The sequence below is a fragment of the Capra hircus genome, chromosome 7 (genome assembly GCF_001704415.2).
Source record: "Capra hircus breed San Clemente chromosome 7, ASM170441v1, whole genome shotgun sequence".
Classification (NCBI taxonomy): Eukaryota; Metazoa; Chordata; class Mammalia; order Artiodactyla; family Bovidae; genus Capra; species Capra hircus.
The window spans coordinates 103,360,472-103,376,898 of record NC_030814.1 but is presented as its reverse complement, the minus strand read 5'-3'; the positions used below and the strand labels follow the sequence as shown (position 1 = coordinate 103,376,898).

The 16,427-nt window shown below is 48.0% G+C and overlaps 1 protein-coding gene across 1 annotated transcript in view; it reads right to left on the bottom strand.

Annotated features, from left to right (window-relative positions):
- MAP1S (microtubule associated protein 1S) overlaps positions 409 to 16,427 on the bottom strand; it is a 33,255-nt gene continuing 17,236 nt past the window's right edge. The window contains exons 6-7 of the mRNA XM_018051398.1: positions 3,029 to 3,264; positions 409 to 2,179 (exon numbers count right to left, since the gene is read on the bottom strand). Coding sequence (XP_017906887.1) covers positions 2,024 to 2,179; positions 3,029 to 3,264 — 392 coding nt within the window. The 3' untranslated portion in view covers positions 409 to 2,023. The remainder of the gene's footprint in view (positions 2,180 to 3,028; positions 3,265 to 16,427) is intronic.

The window sequence follows — 16,427 nt, the reverse complement described above, 5'->3', positions numbered from 1 at the left end:
AGAACCTGCCTGATGACCTACTGAGGCACAGAAATCTATACCAGAGAAAGCAAGGAGATGGCCAGAAAAGTTGGTGATGGATTAGTATAGATTTGGAAATAAACAGCAACACAGTTGGGATCTTTTTCAGGGAGGAAGGCGTGTTTTGAAGCTGTACATCGCATTGAAAATGGAACTGTCCAGGTTGGGGCAATCCCCACCTCTCCCTTCATCCCAAAATTAGCCCTACGTGGGTAAAAATAGACAGGAAAAAAAAACCAAACACCAAGCTTGGGAGAATTTGTGCCAACTGTGAAAGGACCTTTAAAAGCACAAAGGAGAGACATTTAAAGAACTGAGGTTTGAAAATCATAAAAATAAAATGTTTTCAGCAAAACTGCTCCTAAACAAAACTGAAAGGCAAATTTGGGAAAAAAAATTTACAATGCAAGCGTTTATTAGTGGTTAAAACGGCAAATTTTATGTTATGCACTTTTTTACAATTAAAAATTTTAACAAGTTTATTGTGCCTATTAGAAAAAAAAGATGATGATGTCTGGGTGAGACAAAGACAAACGTCTAAATAAAAAAACTGAACTAATTAAAAATAAATATAAGAAAATGCCCCTGGAAAGAAATGAAATGAGAACAGGAGGCAGCTCCTGCACTCAAGATGAAAATTCAGGGTGACACGGCCTCGCGGATAAACAGTAACCCTTCTTCAGACCCCAGACTAAGGAGTCTCTCCTTACAGGAAAACGAGGAAGGTACTGAGGGGCTAGCACTTGTCACATTTTTTAGGTCGCCATCTAATCCACTGAGATGGCATCTTACTGAAAATTACATCTAGGTGTTCTTATACATGCAGAACAGAGAGATCAGGGAGTGGGTCCATCAGGAGATTGTGTTTTGTAGCTTGTAGGTTTCAGACTGCGTTTTAAACACATTGCCGACGGAAGACATATGAATGCATCTTTTGTTACCTGAACAGTATTGACCAAAGACGCATCAATATTTAGACAGTAACACAGCTGACACCACCAGGCAAAGCTGTCAGAGCTTAAAACTGATCGAGGGTTCTCCACACAACTCTCGACTGTCGCTATCATTCACGTTTCCCTCCGTCAGTTCCAACCTTGTGTATTTTATAAACACAAGTTTGTTACCATACATTCCTCAAAAATGATGCATTGCTAAATTTTGAGGGGAGAACTTTTCAGTGAATTTTACGCAGATACCTGCTCCAACTGTCCGAGTGAAATACACAGTAGTGTCTCCAAAGGTGGCAGTTCTTCAGAAGATAGTTCCGATTCAGACGATGTGAATGTTAGACCAATGGGAAGACAAGAAACTTTAGTGACTGATTCTGACACGGAAGTGAAAATGAAACTCACGGCGCTGGAGAAGACTTCACAGGTGTGTCAGGTGCAACTATTGAATGTAATAACCCACACAGTGTTAGTGAAATAACAGAATAAAATTTTGGCTGGCCAAAATAAAAACGCTGGCCACAGGCATTAGTGTCTGCAAAAATTTCCCAGACGATAATGAGTTGAGAGCTTGCGGTAGAGTGTAAGACTGTCCTGCCATGAGCATCAATTATCTCTAGGAACAGAGGGTGATTTCTGTTGAAATGGCTCGGGAGCAGAGTCAGGGCTCGGATCTCACCTTGGTTTGTGCGGCTGGGGTTTGGCAGCTGCCTTCCTGTCTATAAACCGGGGGACCCACGGGCACAGGTGCTGGGCTGGAGGGCTGATGTCGGCAGCCAGCTCCACTGGCCTGGGAGGCACTGCCTCCCCAGACCTGGGTTTTCCACCTGTGACACGGGGGCCAGAGCACATCTGACCTGGAGGCTGCTGGGGATTCCGCAGAGGCTGTCCCTCCCCACACTGGGGACCACCCCATGGCAGCAGTGACGTCCGGAGTGTGGCCGCATCTCCTGCCGGCAGAAGGAACTGAGGCCACAGCTGAGTTGCACCCGGTTTATTTCTGACGCGGCGCACCCCAGGACAGCGGCAGGCGCCGGGGGTGCCGGGGCGGGGGGCTAGAACTCCACCTTGCAGGCGGGGAAGGCCTCGTCCTGCATAGACACGGTGCTGTTGCTGCCCAGCACGGTGATGCCCAGCGCCTGGTGCCGGGGGTGCGTCTCCTCGTACCACTCGTGCATCGCCGCCGAATCGAAGGTGGGGATCAGGGTCACCTGCGGGGGGCAGACGGACCGGTGGTGAGGGGCGCCCCTCTGCCCTCCCGGCCCGGCCCCGGGGCGTCGGAGGCCCCTCCTCTCCGACCACACCTGCGCTGCCTCCGTCCTCCTGCGAGGTGTCTGCAGCCGGCGGCCGGCCTGTCCCTGAAGTGCCTTTTCTTTCCCATGGCACCCCGAGCGCCCTTCCACAGCCCGGAGACCAGATCACTCCTCTGCCAATTCCTCTCCATTCTTCCCTCCCCAACGACTCCCCTGCTATGTCCCCGCTTCACTCGCCCAGACCTCCCGCCAGCTCCTGCCTCTGCTCGGAACACTCCCCCCCAGCCGCTCTGTAACCTGTGTGCCTGACCAGGTGTCAGCACGCTCGGACTGTGTGGGTGGCCAGGTACTGGAGGCTCCTTCTACCCAAATTTACCTTGTGCTTCGAGGCTCTATTTCAAGGGTTCTCATGGGGACAACCCCAGCCTTCAAGGGTCAATTGTCAACATGCGTGGACACCATACACCCCATCCCTTCCTCCTGGCTGATCCTCATAATACTGGGGAGACTCAATGCCAGGGCTCAGGTGAGATGATCACACCAGCCCCACCCTGCAACCTCACCCAGGGGCGCTATAGACAAGAAGTGGCGTAACAGGAACGGAGCCCGCGAGCTGGGCAAGTCCTGCACTTGCCCTCATGGCTGCACAGCCTTGGGGACAGGGATTAGCTCCTCTGAGCCCCACTCCCTCTTTGGATGTGGGTGAAGGTCACACCAGCCTCATAGGACTGTGTGGGTTTGGCAGGAAGACACCGGGAAGTGCTGCCCCGCCCAGCACCAGGAGCCGACGCCCCGGTCATCACACACCTGCAGCGGTCGGTCCCACTGCTGCTTGCCAGCCAGGAGCGCGTCCAGGACGGCCCGCATGCCCTCTTCCTTGTGCTGGTCCTGGCCGCTGATGACGTAGCAGAGCGCACGCACCCGCCGGAAGAACTCCTCATCCACCAGGCGGGCACTGCCCCCGCTGGGCAGGTAAGCCAGGTCAAGGTAGACAGGGGAGCCCGGTGGGGCCGCTGACCCTCCTGACCGACTGCCAGCTGACCCTGTGGGTAAGAGGGATGAGATCAGTGGTGAGCTCCGGGGAACAAGGAGACCCAGGACCCAGGACGAGCCTCCCAGCTCTACCTGCACCTCTCAGAGTGGCTCCCTCCCTGGCAGGAGGCCTGATCTCACCATTTCATGGTAGACAAGTCCTTCCTGGCAGGTTTAGTAACTGGATGAATCCTGCATACACCCCAGTCAACCCCTCAAGGACACTCCCTGGACATAGACGTCCCCAGCACCTGAGAGGAGGGGTATTCAGGGAGTTCCTGAAAGAGGGGGTTTTGGAGCTTGAGCCCCTAAAGCAGCAGTATCTGGAACGCTCTGCAGCAGCAACCATCTGTTTTTAATTACTCATGGGGAGTTTATCTGTTGTTTTTCAATTACTCCTGGGCACCGCAGCCATCCTAGGGACAGAGCAGTGACCAGAACAGGTAACAGTCCCTGCCTTCAGGGCTGACGGGGAGCCAGAGTGGGTGTGGGCAGGAGAGTTGAGAAAGGGAGATGCAGGCTGGGGCAGCTGCACCAGGGCCTTGTCTGCACCCTGGACCCAGAGCCCGGTGCGAGGGGGACAGGGCCACCACTCCTGGGCCAGTGAACCCGTCAGCTGCCTGAGCATGTGGCCGGCTCTTGGGCAGGAAGTCTGCCAGATGTCTGATCGTCTGAAGATCCTAAACACTGCCCAGACCAGGGCGTGCGACCAGAGGGCTGCTGCACGGTGCGGGGGTGAGGAGGGGGAGCATTTGCAGGATGAATGAAATCCCCCAGCTTTCAGTAAGTAGCATCCCTCACTTATGACTGGGGACAGTGGGGCGCCAGGAAGGGAAAGCCACCAGAGCTGTGGAAGGCGAGAGGCAGACGGGAACAGGAAAGGCAGAATGGCAAAGAGAAGACAAGGGGAATGAGGACAGAAGCCAGGGGGCAGGAGGGCGAGGGTAGGGCAGAGGCCAGCAAGCTACAGCCTGGGGCCCAATACAGCAACTGCCTGCTTCGGCAAACAGTTCTACTAGAACACCCGTCTGGGTACTCACTGAGCTGCTTCTGTGCTATAACACCTAGTTGAGCTGCTGGGAAGAGACCCTCTGGCCTGCGAAGGTAAGAACCCTCTGGCCCTTTAAGACAGGCTTGGCTGGCGCTGGTGTGGCCTGCTGGTTTGTTAGAAGCAGTGGGAGCAGGAGCCCCCAAGTGGCTGAGACGTGTGGTCTCTGAAAGAGGCCAAACACCCCAACAGAGAGGACCTCAGATGACCCCCAGTCTCTGGTGCCAGCCTTGTTCATCACCCTGAGGGCCACCCTCTCTCCTCTTGCCACTGTACTGGGAACCCTTGACTTGCCAAAGGTCACAGGAGCCCACCAGGTGCTTCTCTTGGAATCTACCCATGAAAGACATGAGGTGGTGGCTCAGCGAGGCAGTGAGGCTAGAGGCAAATCAAGAGACCAAGGTGGCCAGGAACCCAGGGCAGGCCATATGGGGAGAGAAGCTGGAGATGTTTCTCAGCTCCTGGAGGGCAGGACCACCCCCAAGCAACTAGCACACGGCCCAACCCACAGCAAGCTGGATTCAGAAAAGTCAGAGGAACCAGAGATCAAACTACCAACAATTGTTACATCATAGACAGGGCAAGGGAATTTCAGAAAACAATGATTTTTGCTTCACAGACTGCACTAAAACCTTCGACTGTGTGGATCACAACAAACCATGGAAAATACTTAAAAGAGATGGGAATACCAGACCACCTTACCTGCTTCCTGAGAAATCTGTATGCAGGTCAAGAAGCAACAGTTAGAGCTGGACATGGAACAACAGACTGGTTTAAAATTGGGAAAGAAGTACATCAGGGCTGTATACTGTCACCCTGCTTATTTAATTTCTATGCAGAGTACATCATGTGAAACGCCAGGCTGGATGAAGCACAAGCAGGAATCAAGACTGCCAGGAGAAATATCAATAACCTCAGGTATGCAGATGATACCATTCTAATGATAGAAAGCGAAATAAAAAGCTTCTTGATGAGAATAAAAGAGGAGAGTGAAAAAGCTGGCTTGCAACTCAACATCCAAAAAGCTAAGATCATGGCGTCTGGTCCCATCACTTAATGGCAAGTAGAAGTGAAAAAGTGGAAACAGTGACAGACTATTTTCTTGGGCTCGAAAATCACTGCGGACGAGGACTACAGCCATGAAATTAAAAGATGCCTGCTCCTTGGAAGGAAAGCTACGACAAACCTAGACAGCATATTAAAAAGCAGAGACATCACTTTGCTGACAAAGGTCCATATGGTCAAAGCTATGGCTTCTCCAGCAGTCATACACAGATGAGACAGCTGGACCATAAGGAAACATCGAGGAAGTAATGCTTTCAAATTATGGTGCTGGAGAAGACTCTTTGAGAATCCCTTGGACATCAAGGAGGTCAAACAAGACAATCCCAAAGGAAATCAACCCTGAATATTCGTGGGAAGGACTGACGCTAAAGCTGACACTGCAATACTTTAGACCCTGATGCTGGAAAGATTAAGGGCAGGAGGAGAGGTGGGCAACAGAGGATGAGACGGTTGGACAGCATCACTGACTCAAGGAACATGAGTCTGGCCTAACTCTGGGATATAGTGAAGGACAGGGAAGCCTGGTGTGCTGCAGTCCATGGGGTCGCAGAGAGTTGGACACGACTTAGGGACTAACGACAACAGAGAAAGCACTCAGTGAGATGAGCTGGAGCTACTGCTCCGGCCATTGCTGCGGCTGCTTTCTCGCCAGCCTTCCGGGTAGCTGCAGGCCTGCTCTGACTGACGCATCGGCCACTGAGCACTGGAGCACAGTGTGCGCCAAGCTACACTGGGGGTGCAAAGCGTGCACTAGGCGCCCAAGATGCAGCATGGAGAAGGGAACTGCCTAGTGATGCTCAATGCTGGTTATACGCTGCACCATCACTGTGAAACAGCAGTATGCAGCAAGAATGAACACAGCAGGATTCTGGGACGATGGCAGAGCAGGAAGCTCCAGGAATCTGTCTCCCCTTCTAGGCAGCTGTTCTGGCAACCTCGCCCTGTAGGTGTGGAGCTACTTGAAGAAGACAATGAGAAGTCGCTCAGTCATGTCCAACTCTTTGCAACCCCATGGAGTGTAGCCCACCGGGCTCCTTGGTCCATGGGATCTTCCAGGCATGAATACCAGAGTGGGTTGCCATTTCCTGCTCCAGGGGATCTTCCAGACCCAGGGATCGAAGCTGGGTCTCCTGCATTATAGGCAGATGCTTTACCGCCCAAGCTACCAGGAAAGCCCCTGGAGCTACTTATATGGGATTTAAGAACTGCAAATTTTAAATTCTTCTTTTCTTCCCCCTTCTTTTTTTTTTTTTCTTTTTCCCCTTTTGGGAGCCAGACAGTCAAGGACTAGGACACTCAAACGCAGATACAGGGGAATTTAGAAAGGAACCAGACACTCAGGGAGAGGTCCAGGGTCAGAAAAGGCTGCTGCTGCTGCTGCTGCTGAGTCGCTTCAGCCGTGTCCGACTCTGTGCGACCCCAGGGACGGCAGCCCACCAGGCTCCACTGTCCCTGGGACTCTCCAGGCAAGAACACTGCAGTGGGTTGCCACTTCCTTCTCCAAGAAAAGGCATAAGAACACCTTGAGTTTATACCGCAGACTGATCTCCAGCACAGAGACAGCCCACAATAACCAAACAAAAGAGCCACAGCAAACCCTGGGGAAGAGGAAATTTTGGCTGTCTCAAGTCATCACATTTGTTAGATTCAAGTGTACAGTTTTCAATTATAAAAAATCACAAGCCACACAAAGAAGCAGGAAAATATGGCCCAGTCAAAGGGAGAAAAAATGAACAGAAACCGTCCTCAAGGAAGACGAAACGGCAGATCACCAGACAAGACTTTAAAAAACTGTCCAAAAGATACTCAAAGGACCAAAGGAAGATGTGGAAAACAATCAAGATGAACAATGTACGGAGAGAGCACAAACGCCAATAAGGAGACAGAAAGCATGAGAGTGAGCGAAGAGAGTCCAGAGCTGGGAGTGTGGCAGCTGAAACAGAAAGGCCACCAGAGAGCCACTCAAGGCTCAGGCAAGCAGAAGAATCAGTGGACTTGGTCACAGAACAATGGAAACGATCGAGTCCGAGGAACAGAAAGAAAAATAATCGAAGTCAGTGAACAGAGTCTAAGGGACCTATCAGATACTCTCAAGACGACCAACATACACGTTATGGAAATCTCAGAAGAAAAAGAAAGAGAAAGGGGCAGAGAGATTATTTCAAGAAATAATGGCCAAAATCTTCCCATATTTAATGAAAGACATGAATAGGAACATCTGAGAAACTCGATGAATTCCAAATAGGATAAACTCAAAAAGAACTACACTGAGACACAACATAATCAAACTGCCCAGCAACAAAGATACAGTGGTACAGAGATTAAGGGATGTTTACAGGTATAAATGCTGTTATTAATATCTCAGATTAACAACCTAACTTTACGACTGAACCCAAAGCCAGCAAAGGAAGGAAATAATAAAGATTAGAGCAGAGATTTCAAGAACAGGGAATAGGAAAACATCACAGAAGAAAAAAAGCAAAACCAAAAGTTGGTTCTTTGAAAAGATCAACAAAATCGACAAATCTTCAGCTACACTGACTAAGAAAGGAAAAGACTCGAATTAGTAACACCAGATATGAAAGGGGACGTTTCTGCCAATCCTATAGAAATAAAAAGTAAAAAAAAAAAAAGGTAAAGAGATAAAAAGCATTGTGAGAAAACTGTGAACAATTATATACCAAGATACTGCGTAACTTAGAAGAGATGCATAAATTCCTAGAAACACAAAAACTGCCTAGACGGACTCACAAAATGTGACCAGAATTAAAACTAGTAAAGAAACTGGATCAGTAATCAAAAACCTCCTGGGCTTCACTGAGTTTCTACTAAATACTCAAAGAAGAACCAATCTTCCAACTTTCCCAAAAAACTGAAGAACAGGAAAATACTTTCCAATTCATTCTGACAACATTGGGAGGCCAACACTGCCCTGATACCAAGGTCACACAAAGATATTATGAGGAAAGAAAACTGCTGACCAACACCTCTCATAAACACCGATGCAAAGCCCCTCAACAAGACCCTGGCAAGTGGAATTCAGCAGCATATTAAAAGGATTATGCACCATGACCAAGGGGGAGCTATTCCTGGGATGCAGGAATAACTAGCCTGACACATAAAAACCAGCCTAACACATCAACGGAAGGAAGGAAAGAATTCACACGATCATCGCAGTTAGTGCAGAACAGGTATCGGACAAAATCCAACACTTTCATGATAAACATGTTCGACAAACTAGGATTAAAAGGAAACCATCTTAACATGATAAAAGCCACATAATGAAAAACCCACAGTTCACAGATACTCAGCGCAGAAAGACTGAAAGGTTTTCCTTTAAGATCAGGAGCAAGGCCAGAATGTCTGCTTTAGCCACTTTTGCTTCATACAGCCGGCAAAAACAAGACCAGGAGCTGACTATGGCTCAGACACGAACTCCTTATTGCCAAATGGAGATTTAAATTGAAGAAAAGTACGGAAAACCACCAGGCCATTCAAGTTATGACCAAAATCAAATCTCTTATGATTATACAGTGGAAGTGACAAATAGATTCAAGGGATTCGATCTGATAGAGTGCCTGAAAAACTATGCAAGGAGGTTTGTAATACTGTACAGGAGGCGGTGATCAAAACCATCCCTAAGAAAAAGAAATGCAAAAAGGCAAAGTGGTCGTCTGAGGGGGTCTTATAAATAGCTGAGAAAAGAAGTGAAAGGCAAAGGAGAAAAGGAAAGACATACCCATTTGAATGCAGAGTTCCAAAGAAGAGCAAGAAGAGATAAGAAAGCCTTCCTCAGCGTTCAATGCAAAGAAATAGAGGAAAACAACAGAATGGGAAAGACTAGAGATTTCTTCAAGAAAATTAGAGACACCAAGGGAACATTTCATGCAAAGATGGGCTCGATAAAGGACAGAAATGGTCTGGACCTAGCAGAAGCAGGAGATATTAAGAGGTGACAAGAATACACAGAGGAACTGTACAAAAAAGATCTTCACGACCCAGATAATCACGATGGTATGATCACTCACCTAGAGCCAGACATCCTGGAGTGTGAAGTCAAGTGGGCCTTAGGAAGCATCACTACTACAAAGCTAGTGGAGGTGATGGAATTCCAGTTGAGCTATTCCAAATCCTAGAAGATGATGCTGTGAAAGTGTTGCACTCAATATGCCAGCAAATTTGGAAAACTCAGCAGTGGCTGCAGGACTGAAAAAAGGTCAGTTTTCATTCCAATCCCAAAGAAGGGCAATGCCAAAGAATGCTCAAACTACTGCACAATTGCACTCATTTCACGTGCTAGCAAGGTCATGCTCAAAATTCTCCAAGCCAGGCTTGGAGAATAGTATATGAACCAAGAACTTCCAGATGTTCAAGCTGGATTTAGAAAAAGGCAGAGGAACCAGAGATCAAATTGCCAGCATCCGTTGGATCATAGAAAAAGCAAGAGAGTTCCAGAAAAACATCTACTTCTACGCTAAGCCTTTGAATGTATGGATCACAACAAACTGTGGAAATTTTTTACAGAGATGGGAATACCAGACCACCTTATCTGCCTCCTGAGAAATCTCTGTGCAGGTCAAGAAGCAAGAGTTAGAACCAGACTTGGAACAACAGACTGGTTCCAAATTGGGAGATAAGTACATCAAGGTTGTATACTGTCACCGTGCTTATTTAAACTTAGATGAAGGGTATATCATGTGAAATGCTGGGCTGCTTGAAGCACAGCTGGAATCAAGACTGCTGGGAGAAATACCAATAACCTCAGAAATGCAGATGACACCACCCTTATGGCAGAAAGTGAAGAGGAGTTAAACAGCATCTTGATGAAGGTGAAAGAGGAGAGTGAAAACACTGGCTTAAAGCTCAACATTCAAGAGATGAAGATCATGGCACCCAGTCCCATCATTTCATGGCAAACAGGTGGAGAAACAATGAAAATAGCAACAGACTTTATTTTTGGGGGGCTCCAAAATCACTGCAGATGGTAACTGCAGCCATGAAATTAAAATATGTTTGCTCCTTGACCGACCTAGGCAGCATATTAAAAAGCAAAGACATTACTTTGCCAACAAAGGTCTGTATAGTCAACGCTATGGTTTTTCCAGTAGTAGTGTATGGATGTGAGAGCTGGACCATAAAGTAGGCTGAATTGATGCTCCTGAGCTGTGGTGTTGATGAAGACTCTTGAGTCCCTTGGACTGCAAGGAGATCAAACCAGTCCATCCTAAAGGAAATCAATCCTAAATATTCATCAGAAGGACTGATGCTGAAGCTGAAACGCCAATACTTTGGCCACCTGAAGAGCTGACTCATTAGAAAAGACCCTCATGCTGGGAAAGACTGAGGGCAGGAGGAGAAGGGGGTGACAGAGGATGAGATGGTTGGATGGCATCACCAACTCTATGGACATGTGTTTGACCAAGCTCCAAGAGATGGTGAAGGACAGGGAAGTCTGGTGTGTCGCAGTCCATGGGGTCGCCAGGAGTCGGACACGACTGAGCGACTGAACGACAACAAGCCACTCCGAGTCAACACAGTGCTAGGAATTCTAGCCAGAACAATCAGGCTAGAAAAAGACTTAAGAGGTAACCACATTAGAATGGAAAAAATAAAGTTGTCTCTGTTCACATGTGATATAATGCTATGGGTAGAAAATCCTAAAGATTTCACACACAAAAAAGAAACCTGTTAGCGCATCAATGCAGGAGACACGAATTCAATCCCTGATCCGGGAAGATCCCACATGCCTTGGAGCAACTAAGCCCGTGTGCCACAACTACTGATCCTGTGCTCTAGGTCCCAGACATGCAAGTGCTGAGCCCAGGTGCCACAACCACTGAAGTCTGGGCATCCGAAACAAGAGACGCCACTGCAATGAGGAGCGTGTCCGCCACAAAGGGAGGCAGCCCCTGCTTGCCACAGCGCCACCAGAGAAAAGCCCGCGCAGCAACGACTACCTAGCACAGTCAAAGAGAAACAGTTTTAAGAAAAAAGATTCCTGTTAGATGACTTTAGAAAATAGCTGGATACCAAATTAACACACAAAAAGCAACTGCATTTCCACACACTACCAATGAACAATTCAAAAAGAACATTAAGAAAACAGTAACCTTTATAAAAGATAGCATAAAAAGAATGAAATAATTGGGAATTAACTTAAAAAGAAGGTAAAATATTTGTACACGAAAACTACAAAACGGTACCGAAAGAAACTAAAGAGAACAGGAATTAACGGAAAGACGCCCCATGTTCACGGACTGGACGATAATACTGTTAGGATGCCAACACTACAGGATTTTTTTTTTTGGTAGACATAAAAATTTACATTCTAAAATTCAGATGGACTCTCATAGGATCCCAAATAGCCAAGATAACCTTGAAAAGAAAGAACAAAATTGGAGGACTCACATTTCATGATTTCTAAAATTACTATGAAGCTATAGTAATCAAGGCAATATGGTAAGACTATTAAGACAGACCCATAGATAAATGGAACAGAATAGACAATAAGCTGCCACATATATGCTCAAATGATTTGTGACAGGGCTGCCAGGAACGTTCAGTGGGGGAAAGGACAGTCTTTTCAGCAAATGGTCCTGGGAAACTGGATATCACCATGCAGAAGAATGCAGTTCACTGTTTATTTAGCACTATATCTAAAAACTGGGACTTCCCCGCAGCTCAAACGGTAAAAAAACCTGCCTGCCGTGCAGGGGACCCGTGGTCTATCTCTGGGTGAGGAATAGCCTCTGGAGAAGGGAATGGCAATCCATTCCAGTCCTCCTGCCTGGAGAATCCCATGGACAGAGAAGCCTAGCAGGCTACAGTCTGCGGGGTTGCAGCGTTGGACATGACTGAGCAATTAACACACACACACACACATATCCAAAAATTAACTCAAAACTGATCAAACAGCAAAACATAAGAGTTGAAACTATAAAATTCTTAGAAGAAATCACAAGGCAAAAGCTTCATGACACTGGGCTTGGCAATGACACCTACGGCACAGATAACAAAAGAGAGAACAGGAAAACTGGGTTTCGTGAAGATTAAAAATTTGTGCATCAAAGGACACTAGCAACAGAGTAAAAAGGCGACCCACAGAATGGAAGAAAATATTCACAAATCATGTATCTGATAAGGGATGAATATCAGAATATACAGAGAACTCACAACCTAACCACAAAAAGACAACCTGATTCAAAAATGGGCAAAGGATGTTTCCACAAAGATATACACATGTCCCACAGGCACGTAAAACATCGCTAATCATTAGTGAAATGCAAATCAAAACCACCACCAGAAACCACCTCACACCCATTAGGACGGCTACTATCAAGAAGCTGTGAAACAAGGAGCAACAGCGAGGACGTGGAGAGACTGGAACCCTGGTGCGTTGTTGGCGGATTCTAAACCGGTACAGCCGCTGTGGAAAACCAGGATGGCAGTTCCTCGAGAAAACAAAAATCGACTCTCCATAAGACCCAGCAGCTCCACTTCTAAGTATGTACTCCAAAGGATCGAAACCAGGGGTCCCAGAGAGGTATCTGTACATCCAGCTTCACAGCAGCCAAAAGGCAGAAGCAACTCAAGGGTCCATCAATGGATGAACGGATACGTGGCCCATCCACATGATGGAATATTTTTCAGTCTGAAAAAGGAAGTTCTGACATACGCTACAACATGGATAAAGCATGAGGACAATATGCCAAGTGGAAGAAACCAGTCACCAAAGAACCCCGATGATCCCCTTGCACGAGGTCCCCTGAGGCGCAGAGCAGAGGGGCAGTTGCCGTGGGCTGGGGGCAGGGAGGAGTGGGGGGGTTAGTATCTCGTGGGGACAGAGCTTCCGGTTTCACTGGAGATGGATGGTGGTGATGGTCACACAACAGGAGTCTACCGCACTTCATGCTACTGAGCTGTGCACTTAAAAATGGCTTACGGTGGTTAATTTTATCACAATTTTCAAAAACTGAAAAGAAAACGTTAGTACACGAAGCCTGAGACTGCTACCCTTAGAAAGCTGACAAGATGGCCCTTAGCTACCTTTTGGGAACTTGAATTTCGAAAGGGTTCCCACCGCTTCCCACATGGTGAAGGTGGCTCACTGCCTACACTGCTTGCACAGCAAGGCAGTTTATGCTGCACATCTGCTCGCTCCTTCCTGGTGTGTGTGTGTGGGGGGGGGGTGTCTGAAACTTTGGTGTATACAATGTTGTGATTTATTATATGTATATAATTTGATCATTTGCAGATATATCTGGTCTTCATCCACAGTTCTGCCTCTTAAAGCCCTTGAAATTTTCTGATTTGTAAGAGCAATGTCAGTTATCTGTCACAATAGTTGGTTTCTTGTCCTCAGTGCCTGAAACCACTTCAGGGTCATAACAGTGAAGTGAGTGTCTTGTTATTCAAAACAAACCCTTTCTATCACAACTGGGTTTATGCTGATGAAGGTGACTTCGGGCCCCACCCCAGGGTTGGGGCTGGCTCCCAGGAGAGCCAAGCGTGTGATTAAGAAGCTGAAACTTTCAGTCTTGCCCTTTGATTTTGATGGAAGGGAGAGGGACTTGAGGTTGAATCAATGCCATTGGCCAGTGATTTAGTCACTCACAACTGTGTGTAATGAAGCCTCCATAAAAGCTCCGAAGGACAGCTTTCTGGCCCTTTCCCACACCAGGGAACCCGAAGGCTTCTGCATGCTGCTGTGTGAGCCCCAAGCTCCACAAGGACATCAGATCCCTTGTCTGGGACCTCATTCTACTTATCTCTTCATCTGGTGGTTGATTCGTATCCTTTAATAGCCTCATATATATAATAAGTTGGTAATCTAGCGGGTAAACCTGTCTTTCCTTGTGTTCTGTGAGCTGTGCTACCGAATTAACCAAACCCAAGGAGGGGCCATGGGAACCTCTTATAGCTAGTCAGTCAGAAGCGCAGGAAACAAACCAGACTTGCAACTGCGTCTTGAGCTGCACAGGGTCATCAGAGCCTCCAGTCTGCACCGGCTGGTCGAAGCACACGTGGAGACCTGGGCTTGGGACTGGCGTCCAAACTGGAGTGGCCTTGTGAGGCTGATCGCATTGATTCCATCTCTGGGTAGATGGTGGCAGGATTGAGTCGAATTCCTGGACAGCCTGCTGGCACCCAGGCTTGTTAGTGTGGGGAAACCTACACACTGGACCTGGGTACAGCAACCCTCTTAGGTTGGTGTCAGGAGCGGGATTTACTAGAATGGCCCCGGCTGACGGAAATGTGTTTTCTCAAGAGTAAGGATAAAAAGATGGGGAATGAAGAAACTCTGGTCCCTGGATGGCTACCTAGGCAACCGCAATGAAACTGCAGCTGCACTGCAATCAGTTACTAAAGGTGACTGTTACCAGTGGAACCCAGACACGACAGCGGAGCCAGCTTCCAAGCAGGTGGCTCACAGGATATACAAAGAGATGCAAAATTACAAGCAGCACACACAACATACAGTGTCCCCGACGACTGCTGCAGTGGAAGGGGCAAGAGAGGCACGCAGTCTTCCTTCCTGAGAACACAGACGGTAAGAGGACCAGTGAGCAGGCTTGGCCACTCCTAGTTTTCGCTGTGACTACTCCCCGTCTGCAGTGCGTAAGTTGGCTTTTCTGCCCCCTCGCTTGGCGTGAGCTACATCTTGCACCTGCCATCCTTTGACTCTCTGCTAATTACATCTTGTATCCAGTGCTCACCTTTACAGCGCCCTCTTCACAGACTACCCCTTGTGCTTCTTCTCTTTTTGCATTACAGAAAGAAGGCCGCAGTACGATACACAGAAGACAACGGCCCAGCTACCGGGTTACCTGACGCCAGCCTACGGCTGTTTTTGAAACAATGCAACAGAAAGAAGACAAGATCCTCGCACCTTTGTTCCTTGTCACCCACCCGACTGCGCGCTCTCATCTTGTATAGTCCCCCAGATTCCTCACGGAAGGGGGGCCGCAGCTGGAGGCACGAGCCTACTGCACTCTCCCACTCAGCAGGCTGAGGAGTAAACCACCGTTCTATTTCCTCCAAACCCTGTCTCTGAATTTTTTTTTAAATTTGGCTTCAGTGGGCAGAAAAAGCCAAGATTTTAACAGCAACATTATCTGTAATAGCCTAAATGAAATTTTTTACAAGTGCTCACTCAGGCCTTGATCCTGTACCAAGTTCAGATTTACACAGAGCCAAGCTTTGGCCATTAGCCTCAAAGCTGCCCCAAATTATGCAGGGGCAACAGGAAGTACCTCTAAGGTCTCTCTCTGGTCACCAAGAAGGTAGTTAATGTCGGAGGCGGGGGTGGCAGGGGGAGCGGGCAAAACCAAGAAACAGCTAAAATCAAGGGATGGAGCGTGAGGAAACTGACTCACTTTGCAGACTGGTATCGCCGGTTTCCCGGAGCAGCTGTGTCTTTGGTTTTGAAGGCTTTGGAGTGGAAGAACACATTTGGGTGGATGCAGGACCCACAGCTCACTGCTGAACAGTCAGAGACTACCCCAGACACACCGGAGGTTATTCCCGAAGGAACAGCCAGCCTGGTCAACTGAATAAAAGACACTGAAGAGGGTGTTTATCCTGAGAACGGGGACTGCCCAACTGGCCCTATAAATGCCGAGTGGGACACTCCAGATGAAGCAGCTGAGATGCTTCCTGTGAAAGCCACATAGGACTGGTTTTAGAACTGGGACATTTACCCACTGACGATGTCTGTTACCCAGTTTTGGTCAATGCTGTGATTAAGGGACCTTTATTGCATGGGCACCCCATGGAACATTACTTCCCAGTTTACAAAACTGTTGTAGAAGCCTTATCAGACCTCCTATCTCAGCTTCCCCTACGGCACCAAGAATATTCAAGTAATTTAGAAAACGGGGAGAGACAAAGGAGAGTCAGGGGACTCAACCAGGCGGAGTGGGAGTCTTCAGATGGCTACTGAAACGAGGAGTCAATGAAGCACGGGTGGAGCTGAAACAGGGGTCTATGTGAAACCAAGCGGGACCCTTGGGGCTCCTGGGTACGGAAGCCACTCTGTGTCCCTCCTTATTTGTAGGGAAC